The following is a 27,722-nucleotide window of genomic DNA, read 5'->3' as shown; positions in this document are numbered from 1 at the left end:
AGACTCACCATATTTTAAATCTGTCCTCATTCAGTGAATCAGTTTTTAACTCCACATCTGTGTAGTTCTTAGTCCCAGTCAGGACTTCAAGTCATATGTCAGTGCTCACACCTTCACAAGGGAAGGCAGATATGCTTCTTTTTGAGGTTATGGCTTACTGTAATATCTATTGTTTAGAAGTATAGTTGAAATAAAAAACTTTAGAGACTAATCAATCTCCTTAGCTTTGTTTTGCTAATCATTTTCAGCAGCCCCCTTACTGCTTTGTATTTTACAATACAACAACCAGGCTGTTTGGGGAGGCACAACCTTCCTGGCCCTCCATACAGTTTCGCAACCCCGCTGTGACCCTTGGGCCAAAAAGTTTGCCCACCCCTGCTCTATCTGGTTGTCATATGTGGGTTGGGAAGGAATTTCCCCCCAGGTCCAATTGGCAGTGACTTTGTGTGTGGGAGGGGGTTTGCCTTACATATCCCGATGCTGCAGATGATCATTTGCCAGGATTATCTGGATAGCTCTCACTTAATTCCCTGCCATTTCCGGGGCCTTGGGCATTGGTACACCTCGGTCTCTCTTATTTCCTCTCAGTGGCACATAATAGTCTAGTCTCCTGTAGGTGGTAATCCTTTGGTCTAATTTCAGTTTCTGGGTTTGGTGTGGGGGTGCTGGGTGGTGGCTTGTGATAGGAAATCAGATGATCTGGTGGTCCTTGTGTCCTTAAACTCTATGACATGACTAAGGATGAAGTATTTGAGATTAGTGTAGTCATAATTTTCAGCTTTTATGCACTGAAAGCTATGTCATGAGTAATAATTTTCTGCCTTATTCAGAGTCATTTATTTGATCAGAAATATTTCTTTTTTATAAGACACATGATATTAGTGCTTAAGTCTCAGTGTTGGCTGGAAATGAACAACATCGAGTTAAAGAGAAGCAGGTGTTTCACTAAATCAGTGGTTCCCAAACTTGTTCCGTCGCTTGTGCTGGGAAAGCCCCTGGTGGGCCGGGCCAGTTTGTTTACCTGCCGCATCCGCAGGTTCGGCCGATCGCGGCTCCCATACTATTTTATGTAGTATTATGTAAAAGGGTTGGTCCCTTTAAATAATTATGATTGCTTGGGGATTGTTAACTCATAGTATTTATTACCTTTCACTTCTGTTTTGCAGAGAAATGGTCAATGCATGGTTTGCTGAGAGAGTTCATACCATCCCAGTCTGCAAGGAAGGAACCAAAAACCACAGTGAAGATTGCTCTTGTCCTGCTCATCAGACTACCAGAGCTGAAAGCCCCAACCCTGGGACACCAGTAAGGAAAATCTCTGCTTCTGAATTTGACAGGCCTCTAAGGCCCATCATTGTCAAGGACTCTGTTGGAACCGTAAGTTTCCTTTCTGGCTCTGGAAAAAAGGAACAGATGCCTCTGCAATCTCCAAGGATTGGGACTGATGCAGGGGATCAGTGCTCAAGACTCTTAGAACTAGTGAAAGATATTTCCACTCACTTGGACGTCACAGCCCTTTGCCACAAAATTTTCTTGCACATCCATGAGCTCATAGCTGCTGATCGTTATTCCCTTTTCCTGGTCTGTGAGGATAGCTCCAATGAGAAGTTTCTTGTCAGCAGGCTGTTCGATGTTGCAGAAGGTTCCACCTTGGAAGAAGCTTCAAACAACTGCATTCGCTTGGAATGGAACAAGGGAATTGTGGGACATGTGGCAGCTTTGGGCCAGCCTTTGAACATCAAAAATGCATATGAGGTAAATATGGAAATTTTGTGTAAGTAAAAAGAGGCCAGATCTTCAGATAGTGTAATACATGCAGTTCATTGGAGCCAGATTGATTTACACTAACTGAGGATCTGGCCTCAAATATCTCTCTCTAAAATATATGCACATTTGGCTACATATGATGTTTGAGGAATGGATGTTTGAAAACAAGTGATGGACATTTGAGAGTAAGGGTCAAGTTTTGATCCTGGCCTTAACCAGGTCTCTATTTTTCCACCCACAATTATTTGCGTTTGTATTTCAGGACACTTAGAAATGTATGATTTTGATTGTACCAAGAAATTGGGTATTTAAAGTGGGCTAAATTATGGGGGCAAATAATTGTTTGCATTTTTAAAAATAAAAATATAGGCTAACATATGAACATGTACTTCTATATGAATCCTAAGGCTGCATAACTGGGCATAATGGGATGAAACTGAGCAAAGGAAAATGTAGGCTGAATATCAGGAAAAAACCCTGATAATAAGATACATTGGGCTGTGGAAAAGTCTCCCAACTGAAATGGTAGAATCCCTATTACTTGAATGATTTAAGCCTAGACTGACAACCTGCAGAATATCCTGTAAGAAACAACGCTGCTTGATAGATAAAGCGGGTTTTGTGCATTCAGAGTTAGGGATAAGGAAAGAGAAGGGTTCCCAAGTGGAACAAACACTGGAATTTTGACTTGAAAATTACCACTTCTAGTTGGTCATTTCTTCATCCTCCTGAGTGGATTTTTTGAGGATGTGTGATATTGCCAAACAATATTTTCCAGCAGCAATACATATAAGGGTGATATAATGTGCTTTAATGGTCATCGTTCATGAAGACTCTGATAAGTATTTTCTGGATTTGGGCCTAAGTATATATTTCGCTTTAAGCACGTGAGATCAGTGGGAGTATTCATGTGCTTAATGCTAAGTACGTACGTAAATGCTTTCCCAGATCGGGGTCATTGTACTGAGCTTGAAATCAAATGTTGGTGAATTAATAATCTTCCTTTTAAGTACAATTTGGTGCATTTTAGTGAGACGATAAAATAAAATCAGTGTTCCAGAATGATACATACAAATAAAACAAAAAACAAACAAACAAAAAAACCCCAAACCAAACTCAAAATGAAAAGGAAAAGAAATTTAATCTCATTGCACAATTTATACTTGGAATTTTTTGACAGTCTGTGCTAATTCTCATTGCATTTTATGTAAATACAAGGGGTATGATTTTTTTACTCGTGGTACATAGTCGCAGACCTATAATGCCAGTGGGTCTACACTTTAACATAATTATGTTACCAAATGTGAAATTAGGATTAAGGCTGGGATTCAAAAGTGCCTCACTGAGTTTCAGTGGGATTTGGTTGCCTAACTCCCTTATGATCCTTTGAAAATCCCAGCCTAGATGGCTATAACTTTGGTGAGAGCAAAAATATTATATTGCCAGTGGAGTCATTTTCAGTGTTTCCATCTTTTTGCAATAATAATAGGGATTTTATACATACACAATACAAATCAGATTTTATATGGGGTGTTTCTTTTTCTTCTGGACACCTGCCCTATGCCTCACACTCAAGACCATTCTTCCTATACAAGCACTAGCTTACCCCAAAGTTGTGGTGGCAGAGGATCCCAGAACCAAAAGCTCTTTCTTTTCAGTTCCTATCCTGGTATGTATTCCTACAAATTCCATAATGCTTACAGTTTGCCAGCTCCCTATTGGGCTGATTGCACTGAATGACTCAAATTGGTGGTGAGAATTTGTTCTGATTGTCAATGACTATTTTTAGGTACATTACGAATAAGTCTTGCAGGAACAACAGTGAGTTTTTAGAAAACGGTTATTTTTGTATTAAAGCTGCTTTCTGAAGCTCATGGGCTTGACTTTTCAGTGAGCATAGGAGAGAGATTTAGGAAAGCATGGGAGCTTGTCAGCATCCTCCTGCAAACACTTTTCAACACTGAAAAGAAAAAAAAGTACATTTCAGATGTTTTTGGTGTATATTCCATAAAAGCCCATTCTCTGACTTTTTTCCTCAGATGGGGTGTTACTCATTTTAACCCCCAAATGGAAATCCTAATCCTATTAATAAGACTTACTTAGCCACGCCGGCCTGTCTTTTGGTGTGTTTTGAAAATTTCCTCTCAGAACAAAAGATGTGCTAAAAATGGTTATGCATGAATATCCAGCCTGGACAAACAGCTTTTCCTAAGCTTACTGCATTTTCTGACCTTTGTATATATCCACAAGTGTTTATATTCATTATAAGCAGTTTGTTTTGTACAGTATTGCTAGAAATTCACTCAGTCAGTAATAACTTATATTTACATAGTTATTGTCTCACAATGGAAACATTGTGACCCTGGGTAACAGTTAAGAAAAATGCTATAATTCCTCTATGGGCCTATAAACTGGGGAAATAAACAAGACATTCTTTGAGTGGGTACTTAATTCAACTTTTTCCGCCCTGTCAGGATCCCCGATTCAATGCAGAAGTTGACCAAATCACAGGATACAAGACTCAGAGTATTCTTTGTATGCCAATAAAGAACCACAGGGAAGAGGTAAGCTGCAGTACCTTGATCATCTTATACAATAGCGTATATGTAGCTCTGTTAATTCGTTTAAACACTTTTCACCTGTAAATCATTATCTCACAGTAGAAAAAAAGCTTTTTTTTAAATGACCTGCCTGCATATCATTCGATGGAGTAAAATTTTACTCCCTTTTCTGCTTCACTGATGTTAACCAAATAGAGTTGCTGAGAAGAGCTTACACACAATTTTTTATTTTAAAACAATGTTGTTTCTATTTCCAGTTACAAAAAGGTTTCTGCTTCCTTATACACCCAAAACTCCCAGTTCACTTCAGTAAAATCAATAGGAGTTTTGTGTGTGGAAGAAATGCAGGAAGAAGTGGTAAAAAAATGAGATTCTTTCAAACTATAGCTGCTTATCATGTATGTGCTACTATCTTTAAACGTGTAAAATACATGCCAGTAGTGCCCAATAACTTCAAATCCTAATTACAGTCCCGCTTATTGTCTCATCCATTGTATAAGCCATGAGAAGGGACTTTTCCCTGCAGAACCCTGTGATTCTCTTAAATTGAATGAAAGATGATCTTCCTTTTCTCTCTTTTCTGAATCAAAGATACTCCTCAAATGTTGTTTTACTGTGGCTTTTCACAATGCATATAAATCTTATCTTTAGATGACACTTTTCAGTTTTTAACGCTATGTAAAATGGTGACCATAACGTTCTACCAAATACCTCACAAGTTTAAGATATCAAGCGGGGGTTCCCTTTCATAGACCCAGGGCAACATTTTCAAAAGTATGTACGTGAAGTTAGGCACCTGTATCCACATTTTAAGTACCTAAATAAAAATGGCGTGATTCAGAGAATCTGAGCACCCACAGCTCACATTACCCTTAATTGATTACACTGGGGTGCATGCGATCAGAATCAGGTCTTCAGATTCTCTGCACAGCTCTCCCCTCCAGTCCTGTGTCACTTCTCACAGCAATACTCCTTTAAGGTCTGATCCTGCTACAACTAGAATCAAGGGAATTTTGTCATGGACTTCAAAGCATAAACAAAGTAGGTCTCTGTTGGGTGGCAACAGCTAAAACCTAACAACAGCTAAAAGAGAAAACTAGAAAATGAGAAATTAAGTGAGGAGTGACATTATGCTGAGGAAATTCACCATCAGCTATCTGAGTAGAGTGATCCTGGTTTCCTTCTCACACTGGTGTAATTCAGGAGTGACTCCAATTAAGCCAATGCAATTACACTGGTGTAAAATTAGTGTTAGTGAACAGAAAATCAGGCTCATTGTGTTTTTATGTATTGCCAATAACTGAAAGAGCTTCTTGAAGCTGGAAGGAATAAGATTCAACCTCATACTGTTCTCCATCCTTCTCAGGATGTTGGCACAGCATAGACTAACCAAGGAGTGCCCCAGAAATTTTCAGACAGGGATTTGCTGTCCACTAAGTCTTCCTTTTTCAGAAGAGTTCACAGTTTGTGTCTAATCAGTTCATACTGTTAAAAATTGCTCAAAAAGCTGATTTGAAAATACCATTTTCCCTTTTTTTCTAACCCTTCCACTCTCCCAGTCTTGTTGCGTAAGACACCAATCTCCCATATTTAACCCCAATTCTCATTTTTACCTTGTATTATCTCATTCATTTGGGTCTGATGATCCTGGCTGACCCAGTGATTAAATGTGGCATCTCCTACATCTGACTTCTGTTTCAAAGTGTTTTTTCACTGCTCCAGGTCTTGTAAGGAAAGTGTTTCAAATTTATAACCCACCACCTCACACTGATCATGAACATGATCACTGTTCTCACAGTCAAACATTGCCCCCACTTCAAAGTGCCTCCCCATGTTAATTGGCAGTAGCTGCAACTGGCCATGAGCCAATCAGTGAGCAAGCAGAACGTTGTGTGCACTGACATCTGGCTGGGAGAGTGGCGCTGGATGTATGATTGATGCAAGATGGAGGGTCTATGTTTTGTCTAGGTCACATGCTTTATTTATGTGCATTGGAAAAAACACAAGAATGCTATAAGCCAAGAACTTAGAATCATAAAGTCATGACAAAATTCAGCTGGCCACAATACATGGGTTCTTACTTCTTACTCTGGTCATACATGAGAAAGAATTAAGTACAAGTATTCTCTGCTCATATGTACCAGCACTCACTTGTTGGGCTGAATGAACCTGTAACTGGCAATATGCCGATCCTGAAAAAAATCTTAGCTACGTTTCCCCTTCTAAGCACAACAGGAGTTCTAGATGAAATAAAGCAGGCACCTATTTATTATGAAAATAGAAAACAAACTGACAGATTAACAAATTGGCAAAGGCTAAAGGAGGAGGGGGGAGTGAAGTGTTACTTCTATATGCTGTAAACTGGAAGATCTAAACTTTGGAATTTCTCTTAGGGGACTCTTTTGTTATTTTAAAGTCTCTTACCAGAAGGTTCTCATCACCCTCACTTTAATGCTCTGCTGACACTTTTCTGGAATGAGATTTAATTCAGTGAATCAACTCCTCAATTACCATCTGCTTTCAGCTTTTTTTTTTATTAAAAGCATCTTCCACCCCAAACAAAGAAACCACCATGGTTCCTCCATGCCTCCCCAACCTAAAAAACAAAAACCAGACCAAGCCTTTGTAATGATATTGTATCTAGCAGCTAAAGAAAACTGCTTTAGTGCAAAATTTCACTAGTCACAGTCCAAATATGTAGCCAAATATGTCTCTGAGACACATCTGAAAATAAATACTTAGAAAGAGAAGCAGGTCTTTTCTACCTGGAAATTTGGCCCCTGGAAAATACATATGATACATATATTATTGGTATGTTTAAAGCAAAAAGTCAGTATGTGATCTGCAGAAATATCATGGCTGAATATCAAACCTCTGGGTCAGTTGGGGAATGAAGATTTTTCCAGAAGAGATGAAAAGTAGGCTCAGATTAGTCTAAACTTCCACGTGGAACCTGAGCTGAGGAGCCTTCATAGAAATAACACAAGATGAGGAGTAAGTTCTTCAAGAAGCAGAACCCATGGAGAAGGACTAATGAAGAACTGTAGTGGTCTTATCAACAAAAAGCACCATATGCAAGAGCAAGAACCTCAGTACTTCACAGACGCATAAAGAATGGAAGTAAATATGTTAATAACAAAAAGTAAACTTTTATAAAGCATTTTTTCTACTTATTAATTATAGCTGAAAGAGCCAATAGAGACTAGGCATATCAGGCCCGGGACTGGAAAACACTACTGTCTGTACTTTTCAGGCTCAGAGCAATGGGAGATTTACACAGTGCTAGCTCTGTTTGTGACAAGCTCCTATTTTCCCCATGAAGAATTACAGATGCAAGCTGGACAAGCTTTGAGTAGCACTGGAAGGGTTTTGAAGCAAGTTCTGATATCTGCAGGCCACTGCTGCACAATCTTTGGTAACTAAATAGAGCTTCTATCCCATCCTACACAACAAACATTGCCACATAGTTTGCTTTGGCATTCCAGAATGTGCCATCTGATGTTTATAACTATTTAGAAAAATCAAGAGGGAAGAAAGATGAGAAACCTGACTCTTATACTACAAATGGAAAAACAAACAAACTGGCCATGAGTGAATCCATTTCAAACTTATCTGTGTTTAAAACTGTCATACAGTGACTGCTAAGCCATTTGAAACGTGCCATTTGTTCCCTCTGGGTTTTTTCTTCTGGCAATTCTCTAATGACAATAGATAACTCCATAACCTGATACCCTCTTAGTTTATGAAATCAGCCACACTGACTATGAAAAGTAAGAGAAAACACACACAACTCTAAAATTGACTGAATTCTTATCATCAAGGTACAATGACCACCAGTAAAAAGTTATTAGCCAACTGTTACCATATAATTACCATGGTTATTTCTTGTTTTATTTATAAGGGGAAACTGTGGTATTTGTTGGCCACAACTGTAGCTGTAGATCTTGATTATTACCAGTTCAGTGCTACAGTGCATTTTCAGAAAGCAGGATTGTTAAAAGTACCTTCCTTCTGCTGAGAAGATAGCTCATTCATTTTGGTTAGGAGAGCCATAACACAGCCTTCCAACATTCTTAATGCACCAAGAGTACTCCTCACTGCAGGAGAGAAGCGTACACCTATATTCCCAGGGCTTAAATTCTTATAGAGTATTTTTGGAGGGCCCCCCACCCCCTCTATAACATGCTATAAAAACTTCAGGGGGTTGAAAATATTTACCGGAGCTCTGGTCTGGACAGCTCCAGCTGAATTTAAGCCCTGTGTATTCCTCTGTATATGTGTTGTTCCAGATCAGCCATGATCCAGCAAATAACTTAAACACATGCTTAACTTTGAAGCCAATAAGATTACTTACATGCTCAAAGTTCAGGATGTGTTTAAGTGCTTTGTTAGACTGAGGGCCTGATGCTCAGCTCTATGCTCAGCAACCTTTAAGCAGTATCTTTCTCTGCAAGTTTAGTTCAGTGGGACTAAGGTACTACTCAACATGAGTAAGGGTGGCAGAATCAGACTCTTAGCGTTCTGTTCCAGGAACGGGAGTGTGGGATAAATGCACATTTCATATGTGATCTTGGACCAAGTCACTTCTCCGTTTTGATCATCAGCGGTAAAATGGGTATAGTAACACTTCTTTACTTCAGAAGGGTGTTGTAAGTTATTTAATTTATTAATATTTGTAAAGTGCTTTGACAGCTTCGGATCAAAGACACCGTATGTATTATACATGCAAAGTATCGCTTATCATAAACTAACTGCACGGAACAGGCAAGCAAATACCTTGTAGCCTGAGATTTCATGATTTATCAGCAAGAGAGAACAGCAGCAGAAGCCCTGGGATGGTGGCAGCTCAGAACCTTGATCTCTACTGACTGCATAAACTGAGTCTCAGAAGATTTTTTCCATCCCTGAGGTATACTTTTGGTCCTCTAAAATGACTCATGGATGCCTAAGAACACAGGAGCATCACTGATTTAGCCTCAGGCACCTTTATGCTTGAAGTGAGTGGGTTCCAATCTCATTTGGTTTTGGATGGATTCATAGATCTGAAAGTGGACTACAGAAATTGCTGTAAATCGTCATCTCCACTTCTGAGCACTTCTCCATGTAATTTTTCAGACTTGTACATGACCATTATAAAACCATTCCTTACAGAAACATCCTGTAGAACTGCACAGTAAATTATTTTTTGTGTGGAATTTTGTGGATAGAATTCTAAGTTAAATTCATGGTTGGTTTGGAAAGAAGATAATTCTATATGAAATTCTATATACTGTCTAGAGTAACTTCTATAAAATCCTATTTTGGTTTCACCCTTATTAACTGTATATAGGATTTTCCCATATGGGAGCTTTGAGCTGAATTAACTCCCAAGCTCTGAGCAGAAGTACGTAAGATTCAACTTCCTGCTGGTCTGCTAGGTGAATGTTTCATTCTGGAAAAGATCACTACAATTGTTGGATTTATTTAATTTTTTATTTTTGCCTGGTCTTCTGTCACTGGGAAGCGCTTTGCTACAAATCAGGGGTGCTATGCTTTTTATAACAGCTTTTTTGTTGCTGTTGTTTGTTGCTGTCTTGCTGACTTTTATTTTTATAGGCCTTAGCCAAGGGCACTAATGACAGTCAGCCTGGGAAGGTGGTTCTTACCTTCCTCCCACAATGTAGACATAGTTGACTTATGCTTATGCCTTGATGTTGACGTTGCCTAATGAGCACCTGTACATTTTGACACTCCAACGGTTAGCTAAGGCTAACATTATGGTGAAGAGCATTAGAAATGAAAGTGTTGTTAGTTAAAAGCTAGAGTCTGTAAATAAATATCTGAGCAGGACTGCATACTTTTGTGGCCATGAATCACGCTCAGCCTCTGCAGGGATGAGGAAGCAGAATAAACCTAAAATCACATAGGCCATAATTTCATATCAGTTGGGTCCCTTGTTTTTAAGCCAGATAGTGTTGAATTTCCTCCTCCTGTCACCATTATTTGGTTTAGTGAATCATCTTTCTTCTGGTGTTGGCGTTATTGAATCATTAAATCTTCTCAGGAAGCAAAAGAATGTTCTTAAAGTCAGTGAAAAGGAAGTGACTGTGAAAAAGGGCACTGACTCTCTTTGAAGTAGCTTTCACAGAATTAGGCCTGAGAGTGGAGTGTACAAAAATGCAGCAAGAAGCCATCCAGATAAAATAAAATTCAGAATGCAGCCATCAGCACTGAAGAAATGTCTGCTGTGTTCCATGAAATCCTGAGGGGGTGCACTGCCACTGATAGAGATAGAAGTCAGCAATCCATTTCAAACACTTAGTGACTGTGGTGGCCTCTGACAATTAAAGGAATTCTCTCTCTCTCTCTTTCTCTCTCTCTCTCTCTTTCCCTTTAGGCCTTATGAAAGGGGATAACTGACATTCCTGAAGCCAAAAGCCTTCTATCTACTGAACAAGTAGCAACAATAGAAGCTTCCCCACACTGTCAGCTATGCTTTGGTGGGAGGAAATGAATATGAAGGGCGGTTATTCCCATTTATTTCTTGGTCTCCCTTCTGTGACTGGTGACAAGGGAGCCCGCTGAATTACTGTCAGTTGTGAAGTTGCATTTGTGTTGTTCGGTTGTCTCCTATATACTGGAGAGACACTACCAAAACATGTAGCCTGTGATCCAATGGGAGTATTTCCATTGACTTCATTGATATCTGGATCAGAACCTTAGGTTCCCTCCTCCCCGACACACACACACTCTCACTCCCTCCCTCTCACACTCCCCTTCCCTCTCTCTCTGGGCCAGATTCTGATCCTAGCTCCTGCACACTTCTCTGTGATGTGTGAAGGGGCTGCAATAGCCTGGGGGACAATTCCCCTTATATAGGAGCTGCATAAGGTTGGAACATGCAGTACTCTGCTTCCCTCCCTCACCACCACAGCATAAGGGCTGTGCTGTGGCTGAAAAAGGAAATAACTAACACTCAGCATTGCAGCCCATTGGCAACCATAGAGTGCCTGTCATAAATTAGAGGTCTCCTGATGTAGGTAGATTGCCTGTATTTCAGTCCTTAACCCTCCCTGTGTCTCTGAACTTCCAGTCCTAAATTCTTCCCTGCCCACTTCTGCCTGTCATTCCCCCATCCCCGCTCTTTCTAAACCCCATCTAAATCCTCACTACTTGGGCTCTGGGAATACAAGAAGTATACAGGACATTTTTGTGGGCACATTACGAGAGTAACGAGAAAACGAAAAATAGCTAACTTGGGTTCTGTTGCTAAACTATTCAACTTTCAACCCAGTTCACACATCACCTGCTTATTAAAGAATTAAGGAAGGTAAAATATTGGGCCTAAGGAACAAGACATTGTCTAATAAAACATGTTTTCTTCTTATTGCTGATTCTTTAACACCAATGCAGTGTCTTCATCAGCTAAAAAGTGCTTGAGTGTGTGTGGATTGTTAGTGTTTGCAGCATCCTTCAGGGCTTACAGAGAGCATTAGAGGAATTCTATAGAACCCAAATATGTAGATCCTTTGCTTGGTGCAGTGTGGATTCCACTCCTCCAATATACATGCAATTCAGACAGGCTTCCCACATTTTTGTGTTCATAGGTTCATAGATTTCAAGTCCAGAAGGGTTCATTGTGATAATCTAGTCTGGCCTCTTGTATAACAGGTGGCATAGAACTTTCCAAAATAATTTCTAGAGCAGATCTTTTTGCAGTATATCCAGTATCATTGTCACAATCACTTTGGGGCCAGATTTCCATCAGGTGTAAACTAGCCTAGCTCCTTTTGAAGTCAATGGAGCTAAACCAAATTACACCAGCTGAAGATCTGACCTATTTTCATTTATGATTTGCTTGCAAGAAAATTTTTTGAGGTGTTTTGGTTTTATACTAAGCTCTAAAATACAGATCCTATAATCTTCATGACCTGTGTGCTGGCATGTGAAGCACATTTGTCCTAATTACCTAATTACTCCAGAGACTGGAACAGTTCCTCTGGAGTTTTATATGTCTCTTCCTAATTGGCTGCCTGTAAGAACATTTCCCATAGTTTGGCTCAATAGCTTGTCCACCTGAATTGTTTTTTCTCATTATTGTCACTGGGCCAAATCTCACAGAAATCAGTACAGTTTGTTGGAATTTGTACTGTTGTCAGTGAGGTCACAATCCGTTTATCTTGTATGTAGAAATGGCAAACACCTCTAAAACATCTTTAAACATTTATAGTGTCACTGAACCAAAAATTGCTAAGGTTGGTTATCCACATCGAATTTTTATCATCATAAGAAAAGCCATGAATTTCTAACCATTTTAGTCCTTTTTCTTTTTTTAAACACCTATTAAGGGCTTTACAGGGATCTAAAAGAGCGCAAGTTCTCTTGGTATGCATCTTTCTCTTGGTAAAAGAAATCTGCAGTGCTAATGAGGAGAGACTAAATGGTCTTTTTAGTATATGCTAACATAGTCCTTTTACTGTTTCCTCATGGCTCTTTAAGCACCACAAGCTTTCCTTTCATAGAGGAAAGGTGTTTACACAGGATAAAAGTGCTCACCTTTCGGATGCCTCAGAGAGCCTGTGAGCTCATTAAAATTGTCTTAGCTTCTGTGGTTCAAAGCTAATAAAAATACAAGGCCAGTGGTGTGAATAAAGACCTGAGCATCAGCCAGTGTGCCTATAGGTTACCTCAAGAGCATGTGAGGGGGCTAGACAATGTACTTACTGTTCAGAGGCTGCAGCTGTACTTAAGGAAAGCTGCACCTCAGTACGGCAGTGTGAATGCTCATAGGATAAGAGGCACCGTTCATAGTGTATAAAGAGGGTTGCCAATTTTGGTTGGATATATTCCTGGAGATTTCATCACATGACATAATCTTTAATTAAAGATTAATCTTTTAATTCCTGGAGACTCCAGAACAATCCTGGAGGGTTGGCAACCCCTTGTATAAATCATATGCACATTCCTGTTCCCATTGAAGTCAATGAGAGTTTGCTGTATGGAGAATTGAACCGCATGGTCCTCACAATAAAGTATTTATTTAAAATGGACATTTTTGAGTCTATAGCTGGTATCAGAGTGGCAGCCGCGTTAGTCTGTATTCGCAAAAAGAAAAGGAGTACTTGTGGCACCTTAGAGACTAACCAATTTATTTGAGCATGAGTTTTCGTGAGCTACAGCTCACTTCATTGGATGCATACTGTGGAAACTGCAGAAGACATTATATACACAGAGACCATGAAACAATACCTCCTCCCACCCCACTCTTCTGCTGGTATAGCCTATTTCCCCTTGTTTTTTCCTACCCCCTCCCCCCCCACCCAGATGTTCTGGTTTAACTTGGATTTAAACTTGGAGAGTGGTCAGTTTGGATGAGCTATTACCAGCAGGAGAGTGAGTTTGTGTGTGTATGGGGGTGGGGGGGTGAGAAAACCTGTATTTGTGCTGGAAATGGCCCACCTTGATTATCATGCACATTGTAGGGAGAGTGGTCACTTTGGATGGGCTATCACCAGCAGGAGAGTGAATTTGTGTGGGGGGGTGGAGGGTGAGAAAACCTGGATTTGTGCTGGAAATGGCCCAACTTGATGATCACTTTAGATAAGCTATTACCAGCAGGACAGTGGGGTGGGAGGAGGTATTGTTTCATATTCTCTGTGTGTATATAAAGTCTGCTGCAGTTTCCACGGTATGCATCCGATGAAGTGAGCTGTAGCTCACGAAAGCTCATGCTCAAATAAATTGGTTAGTCTCTAAGGTGCCACAAGTACTCCTTTTCTTTTAGCTTATCTAAGGTGATCATCAAGTTGGGCCATTTCCAGCACAAATCCAGGTTTTCTCACCCTCCGCCCCCCCCCCCCCCACACACACACAAACTCACTCTCCTGCTGGTAATAGCCCATCCAAAGTGACCACTCTCTTTAAAATGTGTATGATAATCAAGGTGGGCCATTTCCAGCACAAATCCAGGTTTTCTCACACCCCCCCACCCCCCTCCAAAAACCACACACACAAACTCACTCTCCTGCTGGTAATAGCTCATCCAAAGCGACCACTCTCCCTACAATGTGCATGATAATCAAGGTGGGCCATTTCCAGCACAAATACAGGTTTTCTCACCCCCCCCCCACCCCCATACACACACAGACTCACTCTCCTGCTGGCAATAGCTCTTCGAGACTGACCACTCTCCTTACAATGTGCATGATAATCGGGGTGGGCCATTTCCAGCATAAATCCAAGTTTAACCAGAACGTCGGTGGGGGGGTAGAAAAAAACAAGGGGAAATAGGCTACCTTGCATAATGACTTAGCCGCTCCCAGTCTCTATTTAAGCCTAAATTAATAGTATCCAATTTGCAAATGAATTCCAATTCAGCAGTTTCTGAATAGCTGGTAGTGGCCCATCTTGCAAAACAATGACGTGATCTGTGACACTGATATTTTGGGAAGACTCATGTGAAAGACTTTAAATTATCTTCTCTCCCATTAAGAGAAAACTGTTTTTCCATCCTCCTTAAGTACTTGCTTAACAGTTATAACTTTAATGAATAACAGTTAAACACAATTATTCAGACACATGCACAGCAAAGTTCTTTTTATGTTGTCTGTACTAAAAGCAGGATGGAAAATACTGTTGTTTTAACCGTTCACTGGACTTTATGCTGCTAGGGTCACAAATAATGCCGTTTCTCTGGAGCATGGCCATGACTTGCTGCAAATGTGCCAAAAATTCTGAATTGAATTAAAAGCATAGTTTCAAATAAACTGTAGTGCATCTCACTATGTAACTTTTCAGATTCTCATGCTAAATAACTTGGGCTCCTTCTACACTGGTGAGTTACATCATCATAATTTGCCACCAGTGCAGCTCCACTGTAAGTAGCAATGGAAAGGTAGGGCAAATGTGACCCAGCTGCTTTTAGCATGTCTCTGAATAGGATTTGAAACAGTGATAAAGTTCCTGGATCTTATCCTACTCTTCAGCTTCCACTCTTGTTAAATTTGCTCTCACTGATAGAGCTGTCTCAATGTTGATTTACAGTTATAAAGTGTTCTTGTATAGAAAAGGCCAGAGCAAATTTTACTTTTGCCAGCCCTTTTAGGTCACAATTCTTGGTTGGTGTCAACTGGCATAGCTGCCTCGAAGGCAGTGGATCTATGCCAACTTATACCAGCTAAGGACTCAGATTCCAACCTTATCTGTCTAATAGGTGCTCTATGAGAGAGACCGATTGATTACAGTAGCATGTAAAATATGGGGAGAGTAAAAGGATATAGGAAAGATACATAGATCTATATTCATATTGTTCATAATAGTAATAAATATAATATGAATCAAAGGACTTTTTTTTAAATGGAATGGCAGAAGCATTAAGTAGAACAGTGTTTGGGCTTGATTCTCCTCTCATTTACAGGGTAAATCAGGAAAAACCCCACTGTTTATCTTCAGAACCCATCTTTCCTTCCTAATGGAGCCTGCCATTAAATCACTAAGTTAAACTTATGACACTGACATCTTTCATGTGGCAAAAGATCATGAGCTCATAAGCACAATAATAAGTGTAGGTTCAAGAAGAAGCTAAGCTAGTTTGTGGGATGAAACACTCTTTGTCAGCACATAGATAGTTGTAATAATTGCAAGGGGAGCACAGATAAATACTGTCCAAGTGAATAATTTCTTTGGACAAATATTCTCTATCCTCAAATTTGCTCCAGTGAAAATCTGTGTTTAAAATCCTTTGTTTTTGTTGGCTTCTGTCACAGACCCCAGTTTCTAAAAAGGATGTCCATGTCCTTCATCTGAAAGGCCGGGCTCTAAATTGGTCACAAATTGAGGACCAAGCTTCAGAGCAGCCCTGCAATTTAATTTCTGCCCAGGCAGCAGAATCACGCCCTTCAGTAGAGAGCTGGAGTCAGTGCTAAGCAGTGGTCTCATTTCCACCCTCATCTGTGTGAGTAGTTTAGCCAGTTGCTGGCCAGATGGATTTTTGGTGGATAGGAAGGATTAGAGAACCCATGTGCAGCTTGCTGCAGCGGCTGAGAAACAGCTTTATATGATCAGAGGATACATACAGAGTGGGGAACAAATAAAGAGAAGCAAATCAAACCAGAGGGGGAGCCATTACAAAATCTGGGCTGGGGGTAGGCATTGGGCCTTGGCCAGAAGATTAAAACTCAAAGTGAATTGCTAAATTTTAAGATGGGGATTGTATCTGAGTTTCCTTTGGGTATAATCCATTAAGTGATTTATAGGTTGGTAAATGGAATTAAGTCAGAAATTTTTGAATGCACAGTGTTGAATTTTCCCTCCCTCAGCCTTTTGAATCCCCATCTTCTGTTCGAAAGTATGTGTGTATGTGGGAGTGGGAGAGGGGTTCCTGCCCAAGACCAAACAGAAATTTGAGCCTTGATATGTCAATTGCATGTGTAAAAGGTCTCCATGATTAAATTTTGTTATCCTGGAAGTGCAGCTACATTGGAAAATTAGGCCCTCGAACTCTTGGGCACGGTAAGAAATAATAGATCAGATCCTGGCCACTTCAGTGTCTGCTTTGCTGCTAGTCTGTTGCTTCAAAGCAGCCAAAAACCCAATTTAGCCTCTCTCTGAGAATTCCCCTGGCACAGGCTTCAGGATGGGGGATAGAGGGTGTCATCCTTCCACCTTTGCCAGCCTCAGGCTCACAGCAGAGCTGTGCCAGATTATGGATCTAATCCAACAAGTATCCCATAGAGGCAGATGACTGCAAAACTAAACTACTGTTCCTTTTATTTTACCCTTCCTTTGAGGTAGTTTGTTCAAGTGGGATATTCCTGCATTGACCAATACTGTGAGAAACACATCATGCAGTCTTCACTTGCTACCTGTATTAATAGATAAAAATTGTATTAGCATTTAGAAATCAATTTGATTTTCTTCAGCTTTAGTGCTGCCTACAGAATGCTGTTAGTCAAAGAGTGTCTGAACATGCCCTGGAAGTTGCTCAGTGGGAGGTGAGAGCATTCAGCACCCCCCCAGGAGGCACGCTGTGGCTTGTCGAATTACTTAGCAAGTAAATTTCCACCATGTTTTGAGCAAACACATTGCTCTTCCAGGTTCATTCTGCACCTTTTATCTAAATAAGCACACTGCATCAAAAGGTCACTTTTTTGGCTGAATTTCTTCTGTCCAGTAGGTCCCAAAAATATGAGAAATTCAGATCTTAATTGACCTCTTCTGGAGGATTATTTTCTGTATTCTAAGAAATAAAGTTTTAATCTCACCATAGAGAGAGCATTATGTCAGGAAACTTGAAATCAGAAGTTCCCCCAGAACGGTTTTGTATACAAAAAAGATTCAGTTAGGAATTTAAAGTAACTTGAAGGTAAACAAGCTTTTATAAGAGTTCATCCTAGCGGGAAATACAGCTGGTCTGTTGATTTCTGTAATCATTTCAGAGATTACAACAGAAAGTATTTTTCTGATTAAAGCAACAAGGAGTTCTTACTATCTGGGGAGTGACATGATATATGCAGATTATATGATATGTAGAGGATCTTTGTTATGTGAGGCCAGTTGGATGTTCATTCTAATGCCTTTGAGAAGACAACCAATATCCTAATTTACAGATGTTTTGTTATGTCCAGAGCTCTAGTGAATAAGGGCATCAAACATAGACTCATGCGACCTGGGTTCAATTCCTAGATGAGTCACCGACTTTCTCTGTTACCTTAGGCCTGTCTCTTATCTATCCTCTGCCTCAGTTCCCCATCTGCAAAATGGGATACTTCCCATGGCCGCTATGAGAATGTAATCCATTAATTGAGAGGTGCACAGACACTATGGTGGTGAGCTATTTGGATAGAGTGCAATATTCACAGTGTTAACAGAGGAAATATACCTCCGTTATGGTGCCTGCGTAGTATGTTTTTAGGAAAAGCCTAACTTTTAAAAAATCCCTTAGTTTGAAGAATAAATGTGAATCTGGTAAGACTATTACGTGTATTATATTTATATTCCTTGTTTATCATTGACAAGAAAAAATCCACTTTAGCAAATTATTTGGGTACAAATTGGGAGAAAATGCACTCAGATTCTAAGAACAAAATCCTAGCCTCTACCAACAGCCCCAGGAAACAGGGGCTTCACCACACAAAAACAGCAGAGTTACTCCAAGGCCACTACTACAGGCTTGTGGTTGCAGAAGTGCCCGTAGCTGTTGCTGCTCCCTGGGAATAGCTTGGTTGTGTGTAATCATGGATCTACACTCCTCCTCTTCCTCAGACCTATCTCTGGCTCATCTCAACAAACTCCTTGTGTGCTGACCTACAAGGGGTCCTCACCAAGCAGAAAGTGGAGACCCCGTACACAGGCTATTTACCACCAGCATCTCAACTCCAAGTAGTAGATCTGCATTGATTCCATTGTATTCAAGGCCTTCCACGGCTGCAGAGGAGGAGGGGGAGGATTTGTCCCACAGGGACTAGGGCCATGCTTCAGCAAGGTACTACAATATGTGCCTATCTTTAAGCACCTCAGCAGTCACACTGAAGTCACTGGGACTACTCACATATTTAAGGTATGCAGGTGCAAACATATCTTGTTGAACTGGGCCTAGTCTAGTACAATTAAATCATCTACATCAACACAATATTTAGTCAGCCTCAAAGGTAAGTTAAAAAGTAGTTTTGAGTACTGTTCCTGCCTCTGAATTCTACTGCAAATTTTTGTGGCAATCACATTTTTTTTAAAAAACATGTTTTTATTATTTATTATTATTATCATCATTTGTCTTGTGGTAGCACAGACGAGCCCCAGTCATGGACTAGGACCCATTGTGCTAGGTGCTGTACAAACACAGAATAAAAAGATGGTCCCACTCTCTTGTGTGAAAGATCCATACAAACAACTGGGGAAACTGAGTGACTGAGTATGGAAAATGTCATCAAATGCACAAAGTAAAGAAACTGGCAAATATGGGGAAAATGTCTACACTCTTTTTTGTATTATAGCAATCTTAGTGTCAGTAACAGTAGTAGGTAAAAACATTTTATCAGTAGTACAGTTTTTTTAGTTGAGAACATCCAATACTAAAGAGCTAGTCAGTAATTTGTAAAAATAAATACATGAAAACCATAGACCCAACTCTCTAACTAGCCAAATGTTGAGTATAAAAGTACCCGTAATCAGAGCTTGTCATCTTCTGTAAATATTGCTTTCCAGACAGTGCAGAGGCAGACTCCTCCTGGTTACCGAACTCTTCTTTATTTTCATTGCATTAGGTTGTTGGTGTGGCTCAAGCTATCAATAAGAAATCTGGAATTGGTGGGATATTCACAGAGCAAGATGAAAAGGTATAAGGGATGTGGAGAGAGAGAGAGAGAAAGAATGTGTGTGTGTATCAGTGGTTTTCTTTTATGACAGCTAGAAATTTTGAAGTTATCCAAACTGCACTAATCTTTGAATAAGTAAAAAATGGTTTGATGAAACTGAGGCATTGCAGAAATGTCAATGTGAATCAATTTAATTTCTGAGTCAGTTTGGTTTCTCTCTTCTATTAGGATTCACGTTTCCATGCTTTACTGAATGTATTATAAAGGGGTGTAGGCTTAACAGCTAGTAGTTGAAGTCACCTTATCTCAAAGAAATGTCACAGTGGGCACTCGGTAGCAGCTTAACATTAAAACTAAAACTTGCCAAGCAACTTTTAAAATTACTACATAACAATTTCTGTGTACACTAGTTGTAGAAAGAAATAAAGCACTGGATAAATTACAGTCATGTCTGACATAATCAGTAGTGCACAAAGCACATAGATTCTGAACTGTCACATTGCAGGCACTTTCAGAATGCTCTCAGATTTAACATGCAAACTGTGGTGCACCACGAAAGGCTTAAGTCAGGCCGAAGAAGTTGACTTAAGCCTTGGCAATAACAAAGTAAGAATTTACTCCTTCCCTGTAACAATGGAATGCATAATGAACATATGCAGGACATCAGAATTAATCCCTTTCCTGAAGAGAAACAGCTCTTGGCTTTGCTACTTAAGCAAGATTCGATTTCCACTTTGAAAAATATTTAATTCCTTATATACTAGATGCTCATTTTGTGTGTTCAGTTTTTAATGGTGAGATTTTGGTTGGGTTGGATCCCCAAAGCTGCTTCTTATTCCAATACAGTTCTCCCAGTATAAAACATGAAGATCAATCATTGGTTTCTAAAAAAGATGGGAGATTCCTGAAGAAATGGCAATAAGAGATCAAGACTAACCAAAAAAAACATGTTATGTATAATATATATACATAACCTTCAAAAATAACCTTCAACATACCAATTACTACCACAAAGTGAAAACAAAAAAATGCAGTGTGTATATCTTTGTTTAGATATCAAGGGTTTTTTGTTTTGTTTTTTTCCAAATGCTTAAATTTAATTGGGAGTATTACTCCTGAGGGCATTATGCACCAAAAAAAAAAAAATTCTGTGCAAAAAAAAAATAAATAAAAATTCTGCGTACTGTATTTTAAAATTCTGCAAATTTTATTTGTCAAATAAATGTGGAGGCTCCAGCATGGCATTGGGGAGCACAGGCCACTGGCTGCACAAAGGTGGAAGATCACTGTGCTGTGGTGGGGGCCAGCAGCTCAGCCAGGAGAGGGCCTTCAGGGGCTAGGGGCTGGTGGCTTGGCTCAGCTGGGGTGGGGGGGCCGGTTGCTCAGCCCAGTGTGACTGGGGTGGGCAGGTTCGGGCTCCTCTGGTTGCGGGGGAACCCTCAGGGCTTCTCCTGGTGGGGGGGGGGGGGTTTGGGGGCTTTGTTGTGCGAGGGAGGGGGGCCTTGGACAGAAGGGGTGGAGTCGGTGGGCTAGCCTTCCCAAAGCAGGGGTTCACCTACTGCCCATGATTGGAGGGTTACTGCATAAGTTGCACAGATAATAAGGCACATACCAAAGACCATTGTTTCTTCTTTCTGTGTATTTACAGGTTGACCACAAAACTGTACTGCCAGAGTTCTGGCCATAGCCAGGATGATTTGATGGACTTTTATTAAAAGATATAAATAAACATTAATATTGAAGCTGAAAGCTTGGAAAGAGAAAATAACAAAAACCTGGTTCTTCAGACACATCCAGTGGGCATTTTGGATGTGAAAATACAACCTTGTTAGAAACATTTAATTATCTGTTTTTCAGGATTTTGCTGCTTATCTGGCATTTTGTGGAATTGTTCTTTACAATGCTCAGCTATATGAGACATCACTGCTTGAAAACAGGCGTAATCAGGTATGTCCAACAGGTTTATTCCAACCTGGGATGTGGCATTTGTGATGGGCAGGTAGTAGTTAGTGCTTGTTATCTACAGCTTCTGACTTTCACCATATGGTAGATGTTCCTTGCAAACGTTAATTATTTATATGTCTCCTTGTGGGGCTTCCTGTGCCTCTATTAAAACCCTAGTACCAGCTGGGATACTGGGCTGGCAGCAAAATATTGAGTACATTTCAGATTTTTTTAAATTAATGCTTAAAATTTAATTGGGAGCATGCTGCTTTAATACTTCATCTAGAGAGTTATTCCTGGACTCTGTGCACCTTGTGGAGGGCTGTGCATAAATACCTATAAATTCCTTCCTCATCAGTAACCTGGGCTCTTCATAAAGTCAGAATGTGTCTTGCTGCATGTATTCCAGAGTGTGAGGCTTGTATAGCTCAAGCATTTCTGCGAAAGTTATCTTCATTCAGCCTGTTAGACTCCCTTATACTCACAAACAACCACTTACTGTATCTGCAGTAACAGTGGGAAGCAGAGCTGATCTCTCTCTGTGTGTTTCTAATTATGCATCTTTTAGCCATCCTCTTTGTTAAAGAGTTATTTATACCACTGCTTTTTATTGAGGAAAGAATCTGGATCCACCACACACAATATGAAAAAAGGCGTGTAGAAACAAATGGGCAGAAACTGTTCCAAAGCTTTCCAGTAGGGTAAAATTTCAAACTTGTTCCTTGAGTTTACAGATCAATAAACGTGTCGGGCTAGATTCTCACACCTGGTTCCATACCCTTTGTGCCATGTGAGTGGGGAACAGGTGATATAATCTGGCCATATCTGGCTGGTTGAGAATTCTCCCAGCAGCATCTCCTAAGTCTATCAGGCTATAGTTAGATACTGTATCTAGCTAGCTACACTCTTTGCCTCTCTCATAAAAGGTGTTCACAATGGATGCCATTAATGACATCCCACATAGCCTGTTGCTCTGCAAAAACTTAAATTAAAATGTATTCAGGTGACCAAAGTTATCAGACTGGGAAAAAAATCCAAGAGGGTAATAAATATAATTATCGTTTAACTCATAGTTATTAGAATTTTCACAAAGGGTTTCTTTTTGTCTAGGTGCTTCTTGATCTTGCTAGCTTGATTTTTGAAGAGCAACAATGTTTGGAAGTAATTTTGAAGAAGATAGCTGCAACTATAATTTCCTTCATGCAGGTGCAGAGGTGCACCATTTTCATAGTAGATGAAGATTGCACTGTGAGTATCAAGTGTGACTTAGTTTAAAGGGAGTAGTGCTCTCGTTCTTTAGAGGCCCCTTGGGTCAGCTTCTCTATTTCCTTCCTCCATTTTGATTTGGTCACATTTTGCACCCACTTTGCACAATTTAAATTACTACGTAAGTGCAAGGAACTGGAGAATCAGGCCTCCACTATAAAGAAGAGGGAAGACAAAAAGACAATGGTTGCAGTGTACTCTTTTGCTCACAGTAGCAGATTCCTTCTGTCCACACTTCTTTTACTAGCCTTCCATCACTGATCCACTCCAACATTTTCTTCTCCCATTCTCATGCGTCCTCACCTCTGTTTGTACGACATCCTTTCAGTTTGGATGTCAGTTCTTCGGGGCATGACCTCTCTCTGGGTCAGATTCTGTGGTTTGGTGCAGCCATTTTGCACTGCCAGGTGGTGTAATCTGTCCCTAAGGTCATCTGAACCATCCCAGAGAGGATCACCTCCAGGGGTAGTATACTTCTCCCATGATAGAGAGCTGACATGAGCTGTTACATCACTCACTCGCTCTGTGGCTGGTGTAGCAGGGAAAAGGGGATTGGCCGGAGGAAGAATGACATGGCCAAGACCACCTGCTCTAAATGAGACCTTGGCTTCACTTTGGGCCCTTTGTGGCCATTGCAGCCCAACATAAATTAGAGCATCCCTTGAATAAAGCTCAGGAGAAACTGCCCTGCAGAGCAGTACTAGCATCACAGGAAAGCAAAAGAGAGATTTATGTGACCTATGCTCCCATTTGCATATGCACTCTCACACACACACGCTCTCTCTGATCTATGCTCTGTGCAATTTAGCCAAAACCCAAGGTCTGGCCCAGTTCCTCTCTGTGCCTCACTTTCTCATCTATACAATGGCGATAATGATAATTCCCTGCCTCACAGGGGTATGTGAGGATAAATTCATTGGTGTTTGCAAAATGCTCAGATACTACAGTGATAAGAAGCCATAAGGAGATCTAGCGATACATTTAAGGCTTATTGTTGCTCCTGGGACTTTCTACATCTAAGAAAAGTGACATGACTGAGGTTGATCGCAAATACACTCTTAGTCTGGAATTGTAAATGTTAAAATAGACTCTTTGCTAACAGTTAGCTCCAGAGCTATTTGTGAACATGCCTGCCCTCACTTGGGGTGAATGTTCCCTGGAGATGCAAGGGATTTCAGTGACACAGGGAGGTTATATTTCCCTGTTCTGGCCAGAATTGTCATGGGGTGGGTGGGGGTAGGGAGTGTAAAATACAAGGATTTCTCTCTTTTCCGCCTTAAGGCAGACTCTGTGTAAATAATTGCAGCTGACTTTCTCCTTATTACTATTGATACTGTTAATCAGGATTACGAATATTACTAGTTTCCATCCAATAAGAATCCTTTTTGTATTTATAGGATTCATTTTCTAGTGTGTTTCACATGGAGTTTGAGGAATTAGACGATTCAGCTGATGTCCTGAAGAGGTAAAATAACTTGATATGAATTTCTGTTCATTACAGGCAAATGGAAATGACTGAAGAGTCTTTGCTTTTACTAACTTTTCATGACAAATAACTTCAATAAATAGAATTAGGCAATGCGTTATTATCTGCTGGAGGCTTTTACCCTGAGATATGCATGCAGTGTTCCCATTGGTCTCAGCAGAGCTGGTCACACAGTTGTGTCTGAGGGCAGCTTTGTTTAATTTTCTTCATTTCATGCAGTGTTTTCAAAGTTAAATACTCCTGGATAAGGTGTGCTCTATACCTTTTTCCTGTTAACTATCTCCCCAAAAGCCTGTTAGCCTTCATTTTAAATGTAATTGTTTTAGATTTTGATAACAGTTTTAACATCACAAGTATTTTCTTCGAAAGAAAGAGAAATTAAAGCAACACAGAAAATTGTACCACCCAGCACAACCAACTTTCAATGGCCCCTAGAGTATGGCCCCCATAACCCCCTAAACGTGGCTCTAAGCACAGAATGGGAAGTATGGCACATTAATGCAGCCTTTTTCTGTGGATTTAGAAGGGATGGGAACCTAGAGGAGTATACAGGGCTTTCCCATGCCACCTTTTGCTTGTCCTGTCCTGCTCTGCAGAGACCAGCAGAAGGGTCATTGGTAGTAAGCAGCAGTATGTGAGCCAGAGTACACCGTACCATCCTATCCTGCATGCATACAATGTCATTCTCCAGTTATAGAGCCTTTACAGAAATATTTCTACCCTGCCACTTAGTGGAATGCCTTGCTAGCTTACATTTCAAGCAGGGCAGGTGTCGGAACCTTAGGAAAATCTAAAATTTTTGGGTGTGGTTTTAAATGCTGAAAATAATCTAGAAAATAAAGTTAGAATGTTGCAGGTAAAACTTCACGTAAACAAAATATTTTCATATAGACTTTCATATTGGGGGGCAAAGTCCAATATTAAATCAGTTTAATTCCACCGCATCGTTTTTGTTAGTCTCTAAGGTGCGACAAGGACTCCTCGTTGTTTTTGCTGATACAGACTAACACGGCCACCACTCTGAAACTTAATAATTTAGTACCCTAGGAGTTCTGGTTAGGCCTTAATTCTGATTACATGGCTTTGCATAACAGCGGCACCTACTGGTTAAACATGTATTATTACTATTATTTTATTATTATTATTATTATTTATTAAAAAATTGCAATAGTACCCAGCGACCTCAATCAAGATTACACCCCACTGTGCTATCATCATCATCATGTTCCTATTATGCCTCTGGCGTTTAGGGCAGTGACGAAGCTCCTCCACTCCTGTCTGTTTCTGGCAAGTCTTTCAATTGTTCCCCAGCTGTGCTCCAGGTTTTTCAGCTTGGCTTCCACAGCTCTTCGCCATGTTGGTTTTGCTTACCTTCAGGTGTTCATCTTATTGCTACTCTGGTGATGGAATCAGTTTCCATCCGAAGCACATGGCCAATCCATCTCCAACGCCTCCTGGCAATGATGGTGCTCAGATCCTCTTGGCTGCACTGTGTCAACAGATCTTGGTTTGAGATTGTTCTGGGCCAGAAGATATGGAAGCACTGTACAAATACACAAGATAATATGATCCCTTTCACAACAAGCTTATAAGTATGGCCCTGATCCTGCAATGACTTAAGTGTGTGTTTAACTTTAGGCATATGAATAAAGTCTTGAAGTCCCTTGAAGCCAATTAGGGACTACTCATGTGCCTAAAGTTACATACATACTTATATCTTTGTAGGGTCACAGTCTAAGAAAGAGTTTGCAGCCTACAAATAGCTGTACCAAAAGACTATCCTGTAGGTCTGTGCAGATGTACAAAACACAGGAATTCAGTTCAGGTAGGCACAAACTTCTAGTCTGGAATTTACCCGTGAGAACCATTCACTAGAAGTGCAAACAGCTTTGCTCAGTTGTAGTAATCATAGTAGAAGCCATCTGTATTTAATTAGTGCAGTACTTTTAATCAAAGGATATCAAAGTACTTTACAAAGGTGGGTAAGTATTATTCCCATTTTATAGGTAGGGAAACTGAGGCACAAGGTGGTGATTGGCAGAATCAGGGCTAGAATCCAGCATCCTGACTTCCAAGCCCCTTTTGCAATAACTCCAGGACACCATTCACTTAATTATTCAATCTGGATAAAAAGAAAAGTCAGAGGCAATAACTGAATTAACGTGCCCATATTAAATAGATTCTGAATTTAACCTCAGTCAGAGAATCTGTACATAAAATGCTGGAATATCATCCATTCTCTAACTTTTTCTATTTATTACAAAAATGTTATTTTATGAAGCACTGAGGGCTAACTTTTCAAAAGCATGAAATTAAGTTGTACACAGGGCACACTATTGGATATGCAATGTACAGCATCCAGTTTGAGCATTTTGTGCTCAACTGACCTCTTTTTGCTGTTGACTGTTTCACATATGCAATTCTCGCACATATGTTTGAAAATTCAGCCCAAAGATTCTGGCTCAAGATGGCAAAAGGTTTTGGTCTATTTTGGGACTTGGACTACATGCCAGCACCAGAGAGTAAAGAGGGAATGCTTGCTTACTCCCTCTCTAGAGCAGGTGGGTGGCAAATGGGCAGGCCTTGGCTTCTTCCATTCATACTTCTCTCCTGCTTGCCGGCGCATGCTTCTGAGAGTAGTTTATTGCTTGTAGAGGCCAGCAGTGAAGTCTTCTCTCAGGCTGAGAGCAAGGGAAGCAGGGAGGGAATTTTGGTCCACTGAGTCATAATTCCTTCCCTGAAATATTCCTGGGGCAGCACAGCTATGTGCCGCCCTTTATGGTGGGCTGTCTTATGATCCATCCAGACCACTGAAGGCTGATGCTCTAAAGTCACAGTTTCAGGGGTCATAAAAGGCACAGTGACATGCATTAGGTAGAATAAATTATTATAAAAGGTACTCTCTGATACTCATCACATAATCCGTGAGCTGAGTTGAGCCCAAAATCAGGCCAGTCTTCCGAAGTGCAGGGTTTGTCCCTAAATAACAGAATTTGTTATATAGAAAAGAATGCTTTCCTGTCTCCAGTGTTGTGCATGGATACTTTGGACATGTGCATTTACATCTGAAAAATAATAGAATCCTACTCACAAGTCAAAGAGAAAATGGAGAAGCCTGATGGGAACAGGTATATCGATAGAAGATGGGCGGTCGGGGAAGGGCTAGGACAAGAATGAAAGTGTCGTAATTAAATACATAAGTATTTAGCAATTAAAAAAGAGATGATTGATTTTGTAAAGTTATTTTAGGCCCCGATTTGGGAGAAACAGATGTTCTGTGTCAATAATGCAATCCCCATGCAATTAATTGTTCGTTCATTCATTCTAAGAACACATTTTACATGAACTTGAAAGCAGAAAATTCATAAATGTTGCCATCTGCTCTCAGTTGAGAAATATGTGAATTTC

General features: G+C 40.2%; 1 protein-coding gene across 3 annotated transcripts in view; it reads left to right on the top strand.

The window, feature by feature from the left end:
* Window positions 1-27,722, top strand: part of PDE5A (phosphodiesterase 5A) — an 89,933-nt gene that overhangs the window by 13,152 nt on the left and 49,059 nt on the right. For 2 of the 3 annotated variants that reach the window (XM_084626678.1, XM_084626677.1), the window contains exons 2-7: window positions 1,167-1,755; window positions 4,242-4,331; window positions 19,568-19,639; window positions 21,476-21,565; window positions 22,673-22,810; window positions 24,226-24,293. In XM_084626678.1, coding sequence (XP_084482804.1) covers window positions 1,167-1,755; window positions 4,242-4,331; window positions 19,568-19,639; window positions 21,476-21,565; window positions 22,673-22,810; window positions 24,226-24,293 — 1,047 coding nt within the window. The remainder of the gene's footprint in view (window positions 1-1,166; window positions 1,756-4,241; window positions 4,332-19,567; window positions 19,640-21,475; window positions 21,566-22,672; window positions 22,811-24,225; window positions 24,294-27,722) is intronic. The other variant, XM_084626679.1, reaches the window with a different exon arrangement.

This window comes from Lepidochelys olivacea (genome assembly GCF_965140295.1).
Source record: "Lepidochelys olivacea isolate rLepOli2 genome assembly, chromosome: 4".
NCBI classification, from domain to species: Eukaryota; Metazoa; Chordata; order Testudines; family Cheloniidae; genus Lepidochelys; species Lepidochelys olivacea.
The sequence above is the reverse complement of the archived record's forward strand: the minus strand, read 5'-3'. Positions and strand labels throughout refer to the sequence as shown.